This window comes from Capricornis sumatraensis, chromosome 3 (genome assembly GCF_032405125.1).
Source record: "Capricornis sumatraensis isolate serow.1 chromosome 3, serow.2, whole genome shotgun sequence".
Taxonomy (NCBI): domain Eukaryota; kingdom Metazoa; phylum Chordata; class Mammalia; order Artiodactyla; family Bovidae; genus Capricornis; species Capricornis sumatraensis.
Genome location: NC_091071.1, coordinates 5,791,553 through 5,808,927, shown reverse-complemented (window position 1 = coordinate 5,808,927; position 17,375 = coordinate 5,791,553). Strand labels below are relative to the sequence as shown.

Below are 17,375 nucleotides of genomic sequence, written 5' to 3'. Positions count from 1 at the left end.
GCACACAGCCGGCACCCACTGGGCTCCCTGCGCCCCGCCTTCCGCTCCCCAGCCGGGCAGGCGCGCCGCAGACCAGGTGCGCGGTGGCGCCCTCCCTGTCTGGCCAGCAGGGGGCGCGAAGGGCGGAGAAGGCAGGCCCGCAGTGTCGCTTCAGCGCAGGGGCCCCGCGCCCAGTCAGCAAACCACCGAGAGGCGAAGACCTCCCATTTTCCTAGAGGGAACAAGTGGACGTGGAGGGGGGACATCCAGGGTGGTGGAGGGGGGGGTGACTAAGGCCGACCCGGAAGCGAAACGGAGGGAACTTCCGTTCTTTGTTCTGTCCCCGGTGTGTGGGTCCGTGACAGTGTCCAACAGGGCCTGTTTGGTGTCCGGTCCCCTAAATCTACCGTCCCTGCCCCCAGGGTGAGTCCGGCCGCCCCCAGGGCTCGAGGTGGGACGGAGGCAGTGATCGCCGGAGAAGGGGTGGTGTCCCTGCCGCCGCGGCCCGCGGGGTCCCCAGGACCACCTGGAGCAGGGTGCCAGGGGGGCGCCGGTGCCAACTCTGCTTTCCCCGGCACCCCGGCACCCCGCCCCTCACGGCCGGCCCTGCGTCGGGGGAGGAAAGGGGCTGTGGTTCTGGTTCTGCGACAGCGCCCGGCTCCAGCCTTTCAAAGTTCCAGTATGGCTGGAGAGGCATCCCTCTCTTTAAACGGCCGATGACAGCGACCCTAACTTGGTCCTTCCCGGAGACGTTTTCATATGATGTTAACAGTTATCCGCTCTCCCGGCGGGAGGGAGGGTTTAATCAGCTGAGACCGGACCAGAGAATGAGGGGTTCTAGGAAGCGCAGTTCTTGGCGTGGAGAATCCCAGGGACGGGAGAGCCTGGTGGGCTGCCGTCTCTGGGGTCGCACAGAGTCGGACACGACTGAAGCGACTTAGCAGCAGCAGCAGGAAGCGCAGTTAGAATCATTCAGATGACAGAAGAATCCCCCTGGCGCCCAGTAAATCGAGTCTTTTTCGGAGAGGTGTACAACTGGGTCCCATTTCAGCTGTATTAGGTCCCTGATTTGATTCGCTTTTCAACTGGGATTGAACACAGACCGGGTGTTTCCTTTCTGAAACTCATGGAGAGGAGAAGCAGGACCCTGAACTTGAAATCTGTGGGGCACTTAGAGGAACTAAACCTATTTATTATCCCGAAGAAGAGAGGTTGTGGAGAGTGGGCATCATCTGGTTTCACCTGTTTGTGGAAAGTCCTGCGGAAGGAGAAGGTTCTATCACACCGGACACTAGGACTCTGAGAGGTGAAAGTCCAAGGGGTAGATTTTTTTTCAGTTAAGCATCCAAAGCCCTTTCTAATGGCTTACCTGTACGGCAGTGGGAGAGACTCCCTGAAGTAGCTGAGACTGTCTAGTAGCAAGTTAGCGGCCAGAACCTTAGGAACTTGAGAAGGTGTTTCTTGTCTTGGGTGGGAGGTTGACCTGGAGAACCGTGATTTCCTTCCAGTTCTAAAGGTGCAACACAAATACCAGCTGTGGTCTTAATCAGTATTTATTAGCATAGGTCCTTTGTCTTTTCCTCTTAACTCCAAATATCCAGATTAGAAGTGAAGTTTACATAAACATTTGAAATTCCTTTTTCTTTTTCTTTTCCTTAGTCCTACAGCACTGATAACAACTAAAGTCTGAACTCCCAGGGATTTGAACAGAGGCTGCCAATTTCCCAATAATTGCTACTCTGGCCTTCTAGAGACTGACTCCAGAGAAGGAAGGAAAGAGTCCAGCAGGTAAAGCTTTCCATGACTTCTCACTGCCTGGTCATCTTTCCTAGTCCCCAGGAGCACTGCAGGGGGTCACATGGGCAGTGGAGCAGGGGAAGGGCCCTGCCTGGACCTGAAGCTCTAAGGCACAATGGAGGTTTTTCTTTCTGTGAGAAACATTGTTCAGTGGTCCAGACACTGGGGACTTGTTCTCAACAGTATGCCTTTGAGCTCCAGCTTTGGTTAACCCAGCTGCGAGGAGGGAGTGCTACTTCTTTCTCTGGAGTCTGAGCCTCTGACTTTCTAAGGAGAGTTTAGACTGAGAGTGGATTTATTGGGAGTGTCTGCTTATAACCAGTCCTGGAGATTGTTAAGTTGGGCAGTAGGAAGAATAAGATGGCTGACTCAGAAAAAGCCGAGGGCCCCAGCTAGGAGGGTGATGATAGCAAGAGGGTGTGTCACCTTGATTGTCAGTGGACCTGGCTCATGCCTGATGCATTGCTTTCCACCATATCCTGGCACTGTGATGGGCCTTCTATAGCCCTTCGCTGCCCAAAGACTAGAGTTCTCTAAACTCTGAGTGACTCTAGGGGGCCCTTCTCCTTGTATATCTTACATGAATGCGACAGTCACTCTTGATTTTTCACTCCTTTCAGGAGTACCCTGCAATGTACTTGGCACTCAACAGATGTTTGTTATATGAGTAGATGAATAAAGAGAGGCAGGTGGCCAAAATCCAGGGGTTTTCCCTTAGGTTCTTGCCTAAGTGTCAGGCTGCTTTGGGGACTGCTGCACTCTTCTCAACCTGTTGATTCTTGAGGACAGACTTGTACTTGAGATTCAAATCTTAGTCTAGGTACTAATTTGACATTCACTGTTATTCACTGGAGCAACAGAGAACAGACCTCTTGATTGCCATGGCAACTAGGGAGCAGGGACCTTAGCAGGGATAAAAACACAGCAATAAATGATATTCGGCTTTTTAAAAAGCATTGGTTCTTGCTTCAGGGACTAACATTCTGATCCAAGGAAATCTGTTATGAGAGAAGGGAGGTTAAAAAGGCAGGCTGGCTGCTACTTCTCCGGGTAAGGAGACACAGCAACTAGGACGAGTCTCCCAGAACCTGGCGAGTATGTCCATCCACACCCTGCGATGAGACTATGCAGGGACCACGGAAAGGGCCCAGACCCGTCAATAACATCCCACCATTGACTGAGACTAAAGACGGAAACCTGTCTCAGGGAGAAATGGAGAAAGAATTTATCTTTTTTTTTTTTTCTGGCCATGCTGCATGCTTTACAGGATCTCTGTTCCCTGACCAGGAATTGAACCTGGGCCACTGCAGTGAAAGCACTGAATCCTAACCACTGGACCACTGGGGAACTCCCGAATTTATCTTAATAGATCTGAGCTATCTGTCCTAGTTCTGTGAGACAGGGTTTGTAAAATGAGACAGAGAACTTGTGGAAGTTCTGGAAATATTCTGTAATATCTGTTATTTGGGGGCTATTTCTTGGCCCCTTTTCTTCTAAAGAGAGCATCTACATTTACTATAACAGCTAGAAATGTACCACAGTAAAAAAATTTTTTTTTTCTTTTTGGTAGAAGAAAAATGTTTATGAGGATTAAAAAAAAATCTGTATACGTTAGTTTATCCATTATTCCAAGTATACTTAAAACTTGATCCTTATACATTTTGCAGCCTGTAACACTCTTTTTTCACTGTCCTTCATTTGAGTAATTGCTTAGTATTTAACTTCGTTAATGGCATCATTTGGCACCTGTGTTCTCCATTTTTGTTGTTAGAAATTCCACCCAGTGTGAGTTGGGGAGCCTAAAGTGGGATGTTGTCCAGGAACTTGGGCCTTTGACCCAAAAGACTGGTCCCAGTTACTACATTTCCTCTTGCTGTTTTGGTACTAACTGAAATACTAGTTCCCCTCTTCCTGTATGCAGGAGGGTTTTTAAAAAATTATCTTTGAACCTTGAACTTTTGCTTCTGCAGTGCTTCCACCTTCTCATAGAAAACCTGCTTCCTGCTGACTCTGAAAATAGGAGACCAGAGATCCGAGCTTCTAGCACGACCCATGGAAACTCAGGCTGATCGAGTATCTCAGGAACCTCAGGCTTTGCTTGAGAGCAGTAAGGAATTTATTCTTTTATTCACTTATTCAGCAGACGCCCATTGAAATCGCTCATTCACCAGGGGCTGGGCTAACTGCTGGAATCCTGACTGGAGAGATCATAGTCCTTGCCTTTCACTAACTCCCAGCCTAGTGGGGGATGCTGACTGAAGCCATTCATTCAGTACAGCTTGATAGGTTTTATAGCTGAGATATTTTTAAGGGCTGTGGGTTCCTCATGCAGCATTTAGAAAACTGTGACAATCACCAAACTCCCATTTTCCAGGCGCTTTGTAACAGCCCTGGTTTGTGCTCTTCTGGAGCATGTGCTTAGGGGAGCTCTGGGGAGTTATTTTGCAGATCACAGGCAAAAAGGGTAGAAGGAAGAGGAAGGGCGTGAAAAGTATTTGTATTTTGTTCTCATAGACTGCCACTAACTTTGGAGCCAGTTTGCGTCCAAGGAAGTATTATTCCCATGCTTATCAGGAAAACGCATTTAAAAACATTTTTATCTGCATGATTCTGCAGAATCTAGTATCTCCAGAGAGTTAGTCTTTCAGGGACCAATATGTTAACTTAAGAATTACAGGAAAAGATACATAATCAAGCACAGAAATGGGAAACACGGTGTGTAGATTTGATCTGGGGATCGAGAAAATAAGAATCGTGGGCATTATGATTTGCTTCAGAGTTCGAGTGAAGCTAGCTTTCCTCTGGGTAAGAAGTCCAGGAGATTGAGTTGAAATGTGGAGAACGATGGAAGAGACACTAACAGGATAGCTGGTGCCTCCTGGGACAGACCAGAGAGCCAGAGTCAGCAGGGCTGTGGGCGTCTCTGCTCAGGCCACGAGGCCCACGCTGGCCATGAGCACCTCTTCCAGTGGCAGAGGGAGTGAACCTAGAGGTGTAGGAGTGGGGGCACTACGTGGGCCTGGACCCAGGAGTTTCCATAACAGGTGGAGCGGCTCAAGTGCCGAGCGGCTCTCACGGACCCTCTCGTCCTCAGCTCTTCCTTCCTCAAAAGGCCCCGCGTTTTCTGACAAGGGCGGTCTGGGGGATGAGATGCTGGCAGCTGCGCTCCTGAAGGCCAAGGCCCAGGTGAGCCATGCTTTACCCTTCTTTCCCTTCCCGCTGTGCGGAAATCTCTTGTGCAACAACGTCCCGTTCTGTGCTTCCCCTGTCAGGACCGCGGGACTGCCCTGTGGAATCATGGACTCCACTTAGTCTCAGCCTCTCTTCTGTCTTCCTCCACCCTGACCGCCATTCCCACTTCCCAAATATTAGGAAGTGTTATTCAACCCCATCCCGAATTAGCTTTTGGCTCTACCAGCCTCATCCCTGAACCAGAAATTGCACACGAGAATGTGTCGTTTCAGGAGCTGGTGACCTTTGAGGATGTGGCTGTGTACTTCATCCGGAAGGAGTGGAAGCGTTTGGAGCCTGCCCAGAGGGACCTCTACAGGGACGTGATGCTGGAGAATTACGGCAACGTGTTCTCGCTGGGTAGGAATGATGCTTCCTCAGTGAAACTCCCTTTTGGCCTTTCTTGGCTTCCTCCTTTGCTAGTAACAGTTGAGTCACTGAAAATCATTATCTAAGGACTGACTTCGTCTCAGAAAGTTCTGACAACAATGATAGTGACTCCCATTTGCAGTTTGTAGTTCCTTAAGAGTGTTTACAGATAGTCTTTCCTTCAGTCCTCACAATGTTGCAGCTGTTGAGGCAGCCAGAATTATCCTCATTTTATAGGTGAGGAAAGAGAGCTCAGAAGTCTTAAATGCTTTGCATACATTCATATTGCTAGTGACTGGCTGGACCCGAGCCCTGGCCTTTAAACTCTCAATCTGTTACTTTTTCTCATGTTATTCTTAGGACTTAACATTAATATATAACCTAGAGATTTTCTCAAAAGATTCACACATTGGGATCCCTGAACATGTGAGGCACTGCTCTGTGCCCAAGTGAAGATTCTGGAACTCTGTCAGGCTCTTCCCCTTCTCTGTTGGACTTCCTCTAGGGACCTGTTGCTTTGTGGATGGACCTCGGGTAACTGCTGCCCTTGTAGAAATTTCACCTTGTGTCAGGGAGCAGTTAGCTTCTTAACCTTTAAACCTGTGGACTGTTCCTTCCTTCCCCCTCACCCACTGTCAGGACGTTTTCCTGGGCAAGGCCAGGGTCTTCCCTGCTCCCACGTGAGGCCTCCCTCTGTGTGTCTTCTCTGTCCCCTGCAGGTCCTGGGTCTGGGATTGAGCTTTGGGCCGTTTGGTATGAACAGGATAAACCTTGTCCTGTCTTTCCCCATGAGCAGGATTCCCTTTTCTGAATTTTGATGTGATATCTGGGCTGGAGTGAGAGGAATTGCTGAGGGGCCTGGATAGGAAGGGAACTGAGAGCAGAGAGGTCCTGAGAGACACCTGTTCGGGTGAGGGAGGAACAGCTCTTTTCTGTCCCTAACGCTCACTGCCCTGCCTTGACTCCTTCAGTTACTGACAGACTAAACATGCTAACCATCTGGACCCCTTCCACTTGTCCTCTGTGCCTGAAGTTCCCTTAGAAACTCTAGAGCGCTGAGAATGGCAAAGTCAAACATAGAAACTGTTTACAAATCTGCTCAGTTAGCAGTGTTCTAGGCCCAGGGCTGGAGCTGGACTGACCTTTGTCTCTTGCCTGTTCCCATGGACTTGGTGAAGGTGACACGACTGCAGACCAGAGTGTCCTGTTTCCCTGGGGCTGCAGGGCTGCACCCTTGTTGTGGCTTCCTGATGTGCTGCTGCTTCTCCACACCCGGCTGTGTCTTCCTGTGGGAGACAGACTGGTCCGTGTTGTGTTTCTTGTACCCACTCCCCTTCATCCTCTCACTGGCCCGGCTGTCACCGTCTCCCAGTTTATCTTGAGCCTCTGACCTCTAGGACTTTGTCTCTTCATTAAACAGTTTGTCCTGCCTCTCCTATTTTTTGGTTCCCTACCTCTGCCTGATCCAGTTTTCTCTTCACTTCCAGCTTATTTCTCGATTTTCCTTCTTTTCTCCTTCCGTTTCTTTGGCCCAGTTCTCTTATTCTGCATCAGCTGCATACAGCCTGGGCAGGCCTTTTTGCACATTGATAAGTGGCATGTGCTTTTAGCCTGTGAACATGATGTGATGAGCCTGTCTCTGGTTTTGCCTTTTTTCCACAAGGAACAAGTGATATTTGTGTTCTATATTGTGCCAGATGGTGAGACCAGAACTGAGCCTGATTCTGAAATTTCTGAAGATAGAGGATCACACGGGGTGCTGTTGGGAAGATTCCAGAAGGATATTTCTCAGGGTCTTAAGTTTGAAGAAGCCTATGAACAAGAAGTCAGTCTGAAGAGGCAGCTGGGGAGCTCCTCTGGAGAGAGACTGAATAGGAAGATGCAGGAGTTTGGTCAGGTGGCAGCTGAGGAGCAGCGAGCCCCCACAGGAGGGAGAAGTGAGAAGTGCGGCAATCTGAGGGACAGCTTCACGGTGGGCGCCAACCTCATTTCCCATCAGAGACTCCCTGTGGGGGACAGGCCCCATAAATGTGATGAATGTAGCAAGAGCTTTAATCGAACTTCAGACCTTATTCAGCATCAGAGAATCCACACCGGGGAGAAACCCTATGAATGTAGCGAGTGTGGGAAGGCCTTCAGCCAGAGCTCACACCTTATTCAGCATCAGAGGATCCACACTGGGGAGAAACCTTACGAGTGCAATGACTGCGGGAAGACCTTCAGCTGCAGCTCAGCTCTCATTCTCCACCGGAGGATCCACACGGGAGAGAAGCCCTATGAATGTAACGAGTGCGGGAAAACCTTCAGCTGGAGCTCCACCCTCACTCACCACCAGAGGATCCACACTGGAGAGAAACCATACGCTTGTAACGAATGTGGGAAAGCCTTCAGCAGGAGCTCCACCCTCATTCACCACCAGAGGATCCACACTGGAGAGAAGCCCTATGAATGTAACGAGTGTGGGAAGGCCTTCAGCCAGAGCTCACACCTCTATCAGCACCAGAGGATCCACACTGGAGAGAAGCCCTATGAATGTATGGAATGTGGAGGGAAGTTTACCTATAGCTCAGGCCTTATTCAGCATCAAAGAATCCACACTGGGGAGAATCCCTATGAATGTAGTGAGTGTGGGAAAGCCTTTAGGTACAGCTCCGCTCTGGTTCGCCACCAGAGAATTCACACTGGAGAGAAGCCTTTGAATGTAATGGGAGTGAGTAAAAGTTCCCTCCAAGTTACTGCTGAAGTAAATATCAGAGAATCTACGTGAAAGAGAGCCACACGCCGGTTTTCCTCACTTTCTGAGTCTCCAGAGCTCCTGCCTTACTACCTGAGTATGAACTTAGGATGTGTCCCTTCCAACTCCAGCCTTTCACCTTAGAGAACGGGGCCTGTTGGGCAAATCATCCTGGCCCAGTGATTAGCAACCTAGTCATTTTTCCCAGGAATGATTCCAGCCTTGAAGAATTAGGCTGCCAGCAACAGACAGAGCGCTGGGAGCAGAGGAATCTCTGGGACCAGTCTCCTTCCATTTGGGAGGGGAGTTTGCACTAGATCATTTTTCTCACACCAGAAGAGCCTTTCCCCAGTGGGGATGGAAGCACAGTAGGAATAAAACTCCAGGGGTTCCTCTAGTTGGAGTTGGCATAGTCAGCACAGAAGAAAGTGGAAAGAACGTTCTGGGTTGCGTTTCGTGCTAGAAAGGGGAAATGGAGGCTGCATTTCAAAGCCACTGCTTCTAATCCAGCTTTAAATTTTGATGAGGAATTTCTTCCTTTTGATAAGGAATGTGCTATTTTGTTTCCTGACTTCATTAGTTATGGAAATCTGGTGCTGAGGGATTTGTTATTTCGTTGGGCAGGTGTGGGGGAACACCGAGAGAGGTTTTCTGTAGTGACCGTGTATCCTCCAAGGCTCTTGGAGCAGCAAGACCAAACCTCCACGCGTTTGGTGGAGAACTCGCTCATCCCTTTTATGACAGGACCAGTTGCAAAGCCCAGCTCCTCCTTGAGCATAACCTGAGGGGAAGGATCCAAAGCCTTTAGCACTGGCCTCCATTTTCCTTCCCTCCTCTCCTCCTCTTCCTCCGGCCACTCCTGTGATGGAAAGTGATTTAAGCTAAACCCCTAGCTACCAAGGATGCTTTTAAGGAGCTCGCTCAGCCAGCTTGCCCTGCTTTCTGAGACCTATGACCTCTGGCCCCAGCCACTAGACCTCTCCCGACCTCACCTCTGACTTCAGCAGCCAAGTGTGAATGCAGAGAGCAAAGCCCCAAGGAGGAAGCTCGGGCCTGAGCATAGCGGAGGGCTCCTTGCTGGGTTAGGATGGAGCTCCCCAAGTTTTCCCAGCAGAAGGGGTGACCTTTCATTCTGTTTTCCCAGTCCTGCTCATCTGTAGCATAAATGAAATGCACTATTAAACAGAATAGTTTTTCAGAAGGATGGCTTGAGTGTGTCTTTGTGCAGGGGCCAAATTTATTTCAGTTTAAGCAAACATTAGTGACTATGAATGGAGTCTTTAAAAATTAATCTTTAAAACTTTTTACAAACGACCATTTATTTCTCCTCTAATCTCAAACCTGGCACCTCCCTCCCTGGACCCCAGCCTGTCCTCTGCACACGGCATACTTCACGCCACACACGGGCAGTCTCATTCACATGGCCACTTACACACTCAACGCCTGCCTTTAGGGTTTTACGTGCTGCATGTCCTTTTCTGTGGTGCAGTACTTAGCACCAGCAACCAGGACTGGAAAGGCGCTTCTGAATGTGGGGTCCTTGACAGGAGCCTCATTAGATGCTGGGTCACAATGGACATAGCGAGGAAGTTCCCTGGAGGTCCAGTGTTGGGACTCGGTTCTCTCACTGTCTGGGTGCAAGGTTCAATCCCTGGTTGGGGAACTAAGATCCTGCAAGCCATACCACACAGCCCAAAACAAAACAATAGGCACATTGAGATTTCTTGGTTTGGCTCTTGGCAGGGGGTGGGGGGTTATAGTCATGAAGAAGGCTGAGACGGAGAAGATGAGGAAATGTCTGGAACTCTAGCCTCTGAAAAATTCTGGATCATATACTGTGATTGGCCATCTAATATGTTTTAAATTGTTTAAACTCACCATTTTTGGCTCTTTGACGCCCGCCACAGACTTGAGGCTGACTGTTTCTCCAAGTGCAGACCGTGAACCATCACAGCAGGGTCACTAGGCTGCTTGCTAGTCACACAGGTGTTGGAGTTCGAGTCAGATCCATGAAGTATAATTCCTGAAGGTAGAGCTCCTAAACATTTACACTGAGAAGAACTGGTCGTGAAATGGAGAACATTTCTAGGAGCTAAACGTTGAGCGGGGCCTTACTAGGCTCTCTGTGGTAAAGGAGAGGAAGTGGCAGGCAGGAGGTGCCTGGCTCCTCACGTGCAGCTGCAGTTGTGAAGCTCTGGGAGAGACAGCACGTGGAGCTGCTGGGTGATGGCCCATCACTGCACGGCGGGGGGGCGGGGGGTGGCTCAGTCCCTTCTCTGCCCCAGCGCTGACCGCCTCCACTCCAAAAAGACCATGACCGTCACTCCTCAGAACTTCTCAGGGGGACCTGAGACTCAGCAGGGCCACTGCCTGAAAAATACATTTAAAAAAAACCTTTGAAATAGCTATAACATCTGATTCACCTGAGTGTCGTGATGATGCATCCCTTTCTCTCCTGATTGCTCTTTTCCGTCCCTAACTGTGCATTCCTCACTGTTCAGTCACGGTATCAGTGGTCTCTTTCTGTGCCTATGCTGTTACCCTGGGAACCCGTTTACTCCGATGAGCTCAATTATTAACTTCAATTAATTTTTACATCTGCACACGTGGTCCTGATCTCTCCCAACCTCCAGTCTCTGGTCTCATCAGACTGGGGGGCATTTACATTTGGGCCTTTTGAAAGTTTCCAATTGTTTCTTTCAAACCAGATACATTTCCCCCCCCATAAACTGGCCCCTCTCAGAATTTCTATAAACCGCTCAAGGTCAAAACATCTGAGGTGGTGGTCCAGTGGTTAAGAATCCGTCTGCCAATGCAGGGGACACAGGTTCAATCCCTGGGAACTAAGATACCACATGCCACAGGGAAACGGCCTGTGCTCTCCAACTACTGAGCCCTCTCCCTACAGCCCATGCTCTGCAACAAGAGAAACCACCTCCCTGAGAAGCCTGTGCGCCAGGAAGCTAGAGAGCAGCCCATGCTCACCTCAATGAAAGCCTCAGAGCAGCAACAGAGACCCAGTGCAGCCAAAAAAAAAATAAATAATTTAAAAGATTAATTATTCTCATCCTCCTACATCTGACCAGCATCAAGTCCTGAGCGGGAAAGATGGATTGCTGTCACAGGGGAAGGTTTCAGAATTGAGGTCATGGAGGCAGGGGGATTTCCAAGTGAAGGTCATAGTAGAAGCAGACCCACGGCACATACTCTTCCTGACCCTTTCCCAGGTGGTTTTTGTATGGCCACGTGGGGATGTATAGCGAAGGAGCAGGGAGGGGGTCAGTGGATGGGAACTTTCTAAGGGGAAGCTTTAGGGGTCAGAGGGGTTTGGCTAAACTGACTCAGGATTCTTCTGGAGAAAGGGCAGGGTGGTTGGACATCTCCCTAGGGGGTTGGTGCAGGATGACTAGATATTAAGGGGGTTCAGACGTGAGGGGCAGGGGACTCACTAAAACTAGATTTTACAAGGAAGAGCACAGAGGGGCCTAAGAAAAGTTTTGGAAGCCGAAGGTTTGCTCAAGCAAAAAGTCTGTCGCATCGAGTAGCAGGATGAATGAGTCCCAAACATACCCCGTGTTCACTCCCCCTGCATCCTGCTCCAGCTCCCTACTTCCAGCCAATGAGAATTAGAATCCAGGAGGGCCTTGGAAAGCATCTTCAACCTCCGCTCAGTGCAAACACTTGGGGCAGTATCCCTCAGCAGATGGCTCTCCTCTCCACGGTGCTGTGTGCAGGGATGGGAGGCCGGTTGTTGCCCCAGGCAAAATCGCTGGCCGTTAAGCTGTGCTGAGTGCCACCCCCTCGTGCGCTCCTGCCTCCCACCCGTAGCTCTGCCTTCTCACCTGTGAGTGATTCACAGGGACATTATCAGTCATAAAAATAGCAAAGCAAATTTATCCCTGATGCCTCCTGCCCACCCTAAGTTACACCTGTCCTTTGAGCTCCAACTGAAATAACTCTGAGAGAGAATATTCTGTCTTCAATTTCCAAGTAGGGGAAAAGCCTGGTTTTACCCGAACATGGCAGTTGCCAGCAGTGTGAACAACAGGGTGGTGATGGAAAAGAACAGCTTAGCAAACTGTTCCTCTCTGATTAAAAGATTGTCTTTAAAAGCTCCCCAAAGATTTCTTTTTTCTTCTTCAAGGAAATCAAACCAGTCCATCCTAAAGGAAATCAACCCTGAACATTCACTGCAAGGACTGATGCTAAAGCTGAAGCTCCAATACTTTGGCCACCCGATGTGAAGAAGTGACTCATTGGAAAAGACCCTGATGCTGGGGAAGACTGAAAGCAAAAGAAGAGGGCAGCAAAGGATGAGATAGTTAGATAGTATCACTGACTGGATGGACATGAATTTGAGCACACTCTGGGTGACAGTGAAGGACAGGGAAGCCTGGTGTGCTGCAGTCCACGGGGTCACAAAGAGTCAGACATGATTTAGCGACTGAACAACAAATTGTTTATAGAGTTTAAGGGTTTTTTCCACTTAAATAAAAGCAGTCAGGTGCATTATTTAAAATACAGCAATAATGAAAAACTGAAGGGTTTTTTTAGTGAATAAGAATTCCCATGGACTACCATCTACACACACAGATAAATATGGTCACCAGTGTGGTTTCTTGGGAATGACAGAGGGTTCTCAGCACCTTCCTCCACAAACATGGCTTCCCTCGTGGATCCCTTGCTTTGGCTGCTGACGACAACCTCCCTGTCAAGCCCCAGACCTGGGCGTCGTTCTGGCTGCGCTACTTTTCCTCCCCACATCCTCTCCCTCCACGTCTCCAGCCCATCCTATAGGGCCCATTCCGGGGGCTTCCGCAGCGGCTGTCTCTAACTTGTTCCGGACTTTGGCACCAGCCTTAGCAGCAGGTCTCTTTGCTCCCAAAGTCTCCTCCAGCCCATTGGTCCTGCCTGGGCCGGAGTCATCTCTCCTAACTGCTGATTGGATGATGGCACCTCCAAGCCGTCCAGGGCCCCCTTCTCATCCCCCAGGTCAGAGTCTAAATTCTTCTTGTCGACACAGGACTTCTCACTTCCCGGCCCTACCCACTCTCCCGACCCTCCTCCCCTCCACCACACGGGGGCAATGCAGAGCGGCAGTGACAGCGCCTGGATGTCACTTAAAGCCTTGTGCCTTTGGACATGCTAATTGCCCTCCCCTTCATCCACCTAACAAGCGTCTCTGTTCCATCCACCTAATTCGTCTCTGCAAACCTCCTCCTCCGTAACCTTCCCCTAGTCTGTGGAGCCTTCCCAGGGCCTGGGGGACGCCACCTTCCGGCCCCACCAGGTCCACCTTTTCCTCCAGCCGCCTCTGCACCTTGTACCCACGCTCGATTTTGCTCTTCCTCCTCTTCATTTGTTCATACCTCTGTCTCCTTCACTCTGGTGGGGGTTTTCCCTACATTTTCACACATTTCTACCACAAATAAGTATGGCGTTCATAATCAGAAGAAAAACATACATCAAGAAAAAGGGAAAATAAAGGTAGTAGGGAGTACCAGCCGTGGCGCACATGCTGTGTGTGTATCAGGAATTGTTCTAAGCGCTTTACCTGATAACTCATTTAATCTTTGTAGCCAGCCTGTGAGCTGGGTACTATTATTGCCCTGTTTTTATTCCTTTATCTTCAGGAAAGAAGAAAGGAAGGAGAGGAGGGAGGGGAGTTCTCCAGGCACAACAGACTAGACGGAGCAGGGAGACTCAGAGGCACTCATCACAGTCTCTCCAGATCTCTTGCCACTGACCCTTGAAGCTCTTCGCCAGCAGCTCAGTGAGTGCCGTGGGGGATATGGAGATGAACTACCCACTGCACGAAGGGGACGCCAGCCTAATGGGAGCCAGAGTGAGACCCCAGGAGAGGTCGGTAACCATCATGACAGGGTATCTTTACTGATCATCTATGCGCCAGCATGAACAGGAAAGTCAGCATTATCTTCACACGATCATATGTGCTGTTAGTCATATTAACACCCCTCTTTTTATGGATGAGAACCCGATACACAATAGAGACAGTAAGCAGTGGAACAAGGGTTCAAACCCAGGCAGTCTGGCTCTGGAGCTTGGGCTCTTAATTACACCATGGTGTTGACTCTGCAAATGAAATGGGGAGTCACAGGAGGCCAGCTGGTGTTGCCCGTGGACAGAGCATGTGGTCGACACATAAAAGCTTCAGTGAGCAAATGGCATAAAAGCTGAATTGAGAACAGGGACCAGTAATACAGGCAACTGTTCCTTTTCTAGAAACAAGGGTGTGACTTCTCCTTCCCTCAAGACTCCATCATGTCCTCCTGGATACCACCCCAGACCATCTCGACATCACAGTCACCGTCACCATCATGCCCACGTGCAGGACCTTCTGTGCTGTGTGTCGTTCTGTGTGGTACAACACTTAGGCTGGGGGCAGGAGGACATCAAGACAAAACTGTCCAGAACTGTGAAATACCACCGCCACCCTCTTCCCTCCTGGTCTGCCTTATCACAGTGTGGACTCCAGACGAAAAGTTCCAATGAAAAGGAAGTTCAGATGGTCTCTTTTGCAGGAAGAGGCTGATGCAGACTCATGGAGTAGCAAGTGACCAAAAAAAAAAAAAAAATTGCTCATAAAGCTACTTATGTTACCTGTCTTGTATCCTGAATTAAACATAGAAGTTGTCAGTAATTCATATCTGCTCTAATTACACCATAGATACACCGAACTTCACCAGCTGAATGATCCTCTGGGGTAACCCCACCCCCTTTTCTTTACATCTCACACCTGTTCGGGAACTGTCACTCTGTCCTGTCAGATTTCACCACTGACTCCACAACCCACCATCAGAGGACTCTCCTCTCACCAGTCTCCCCAGGACCCCCAGCCCCTCCCTCATGTGCTTGCCACTTACTTCCACCACTGTGTCTTTGCTGGTACCGTTCTGTTTGCAGAGTCCTACCCTTCTTTCCAGGTTGCTGAATTCCCAGTATGTTCACAACTGGGGGAAAGCACTCCAAGCCCAAGGACAGCAGATGCAAAGGGCTCTTGCAGAGGGCTGTGTTTGCTACATTCTCAGACTAGTGAGGGGCACTGCCATCTAGGAAGGGTTGTGCTCTGAAAGTCGACCCTCAGATGGAAGGGGGTTTTCTCACACAGAATTCTTGATCCTCAATTCCAGTTGAAATGGATAGAAAATTTCCCTAGATATTACATGCAAGGATTAACTGCTCGTGTGAATCTTGTCTTTTCACATCTGAGTCCCTGGCCCAGTGCATCTTCCAAGCAGCAGCCTACACAGGCATCCACTGGTCTCCACAGCATGAATCCTTCATTGCTCCACCAAGGCTGGCCACTTGGCAAAGCCTTTGCTTGAGCTTGTGTTGTTTTAAAAACAACTTTATTGAGATGTAATTCATCACCATATCCAGTGGTCTTTAGTATCCAGAGTGTGTAACCAGTCATCACAATTTGACATATCATCCTAAAAAGAAACCCCGCACCCTTTAACAGTCATTCCTCTTTCCCCCCAACTCCCCCAGCCCTAGACAACTACCAGTCTACTTTCTGTCTCCATGGATTTGCCTCTTCTAGACGTTTCATGTTAACTGGTATCATAGTCATACAATATGTGGCTTTTCTTTTCTAAGCTTCTTAGTATAATGATGTCATTTCACCTATGGATGTTGCAGTGTGGAATCTATACATCATCTTTTTATTGCTAAATAATATTCTGTTCTATGGATAATCCCATTTTGTTTATTCTTTCACCCACTGATGGAAACATTTGGGATTTTCCTTCTTTTTGGCTATTATGAATAATGTTGCTTTGAACATTTGGGTACAAGTTTTTGTGTGGATATGTTTTCATTTCTCTTGGGTACGTGTACAGGGCAGGAATTTCAGTCAAATGCTGTATTTAATGAGGAAATGCCAGACTGCCTTCCAAAGTGGCTGTCACATTTTACACGCCCACTGCCAGGGTACGAGCTTCTGACTTCTCTACATCCTCAACACTTGACGTTATCTTTTTTATTACAGCCATCCTAGTGGGTATGATGTGGCTTCACTGTGGTTTTGATTTGCCTTTTTCTCATGGCTATCTTGAGCACCTTTCCTTTCCATAAACTTATTGTCCACAGGTTTATCTTTTTCCTTTGCCTGTCTTCAACTGGTTGTCTTTTTATTACTCAGATGTAAATATATTCAATATAAAGGTGCCTTATCACATATACATGATTTGCAAAAATGTTCTATCATTCTGTGGGTGGTCCTTTCACTTTCTTGACAGCGTCCTTTAAAGCACTTTGATGATGTCCTGTTTCTCTCTCTCCTTTGCTCCCTTATGCTCTTGGAGTAGGTTGGACAGAGAGATGGAGGCTTTGCTGCTCACACATACTGGGGGTAGGACTGCCAGATAAAATGCCTAGATACTCTAACCCTAATTTCAGACACTGAATAGTATTTCCAGTATAAGAAGTATGTTCCAAGTATACTGTTTACCTGGAATCCAAATGTGCTTTTATTTGCTAAACCTGGCAGCCCGGCCAGGGGTCCTGTGTATGTGTGCATATGTATGTGTGCCTGCGTGACATACGAGGTGATGCTCACAAGCATCTTCAAACCAAGCCGGCTTCACAGTCCCAGGGATAGTGACCTTCCCAGCCCACCAGGGGTCCTCAGCCGCTCTGCTCTGGGGCTGAGCAGAGCTCCGGTAAACCAGTGGTCTTCCCCCATCTCTGAAGGTCCCCAGCAGACCTGGGCACTGGTTGCCAACATTAGCACCAGCTCAATACTGCATCCGGTACTGACTTTCCTTCCTCTCTCTCCTTGCTTCCTTACTCCTGCTTCCTCTAATCCCCTAAATAAACTCTCTGCCCCCAGGGTCTGGTCCTAGGCTCTGTTTTAGGGGAAATCCAAACTCTGACAGTTGGTACTGGAAGTGGCCCTAGAAAGTGAGTCCTCAGAATGGGATTCTGGAACAGGTGGTTTGTTGTTTTTTTTTTTTAAAAAAGGAGACTGGTGATAAACTCAATGGTGGTTGGTTCTGTGACCTGCACGTTACTTGGACAGGAGCAGTTATAAGGGCTGCAGAGTTTCCTTCGCTCAAGCTTTGAAGAAAGAAAACAACAGACTCGGGTCAAGTATTCATTGAGGGCACAAAGTCCTCCAGGTAGAGTCTAAGGGTGCACCTTCTGCAGTGAAGGCAGGCTGCTCTGAAAATCAGGTGCAGGATTTAGTTGTAAGGGTGGCAGAGCTGCAAAGGTGGCTAAATGGAAAGCCTCACCTAGTTAC

The 17,375-nt window shown here is 48.9% G+C and overlaps 1 protein-coding gene across 1 annotated transcript in view; it reads left to right on the top strand.

Annotated features, from left to right (window-relative positions):
• The first annotated feature begins 333 nt into the window (after positions 1–333).
• Positions 334–17,375, top strand: part of ZNF3 (zinc finger protein 3) — a 527,297-nt gene continuing 510,255 nt past the window's right edge. The window contains exons 1-6 of the mRNA XM_068968857.1: positions 334–402; positions 1,639–1,767; positions 3,747–3,883; positions 4,871–4,962; positions 5,241–5,367; positions 7,074–8,073. Of these exons, the coding sequence (XP_068824958.1) occupies positions 3,829–3,883; positions 4,871–4,962; positions 5,241–5,367; positions 7,074–8,073 (1,274 nt within the window). The 5' untranslated portion in view covers positions 334–402; positions 1,639–1,767; positions 3,747–3,828. The remainder of the gene's footprint in view (positions 403–1,638; positions 1,768–3,746; positions 3,884–4,870; positions 4,963–5,240; positions 5,368–7,073; positions 8,074–17,375) is intronic.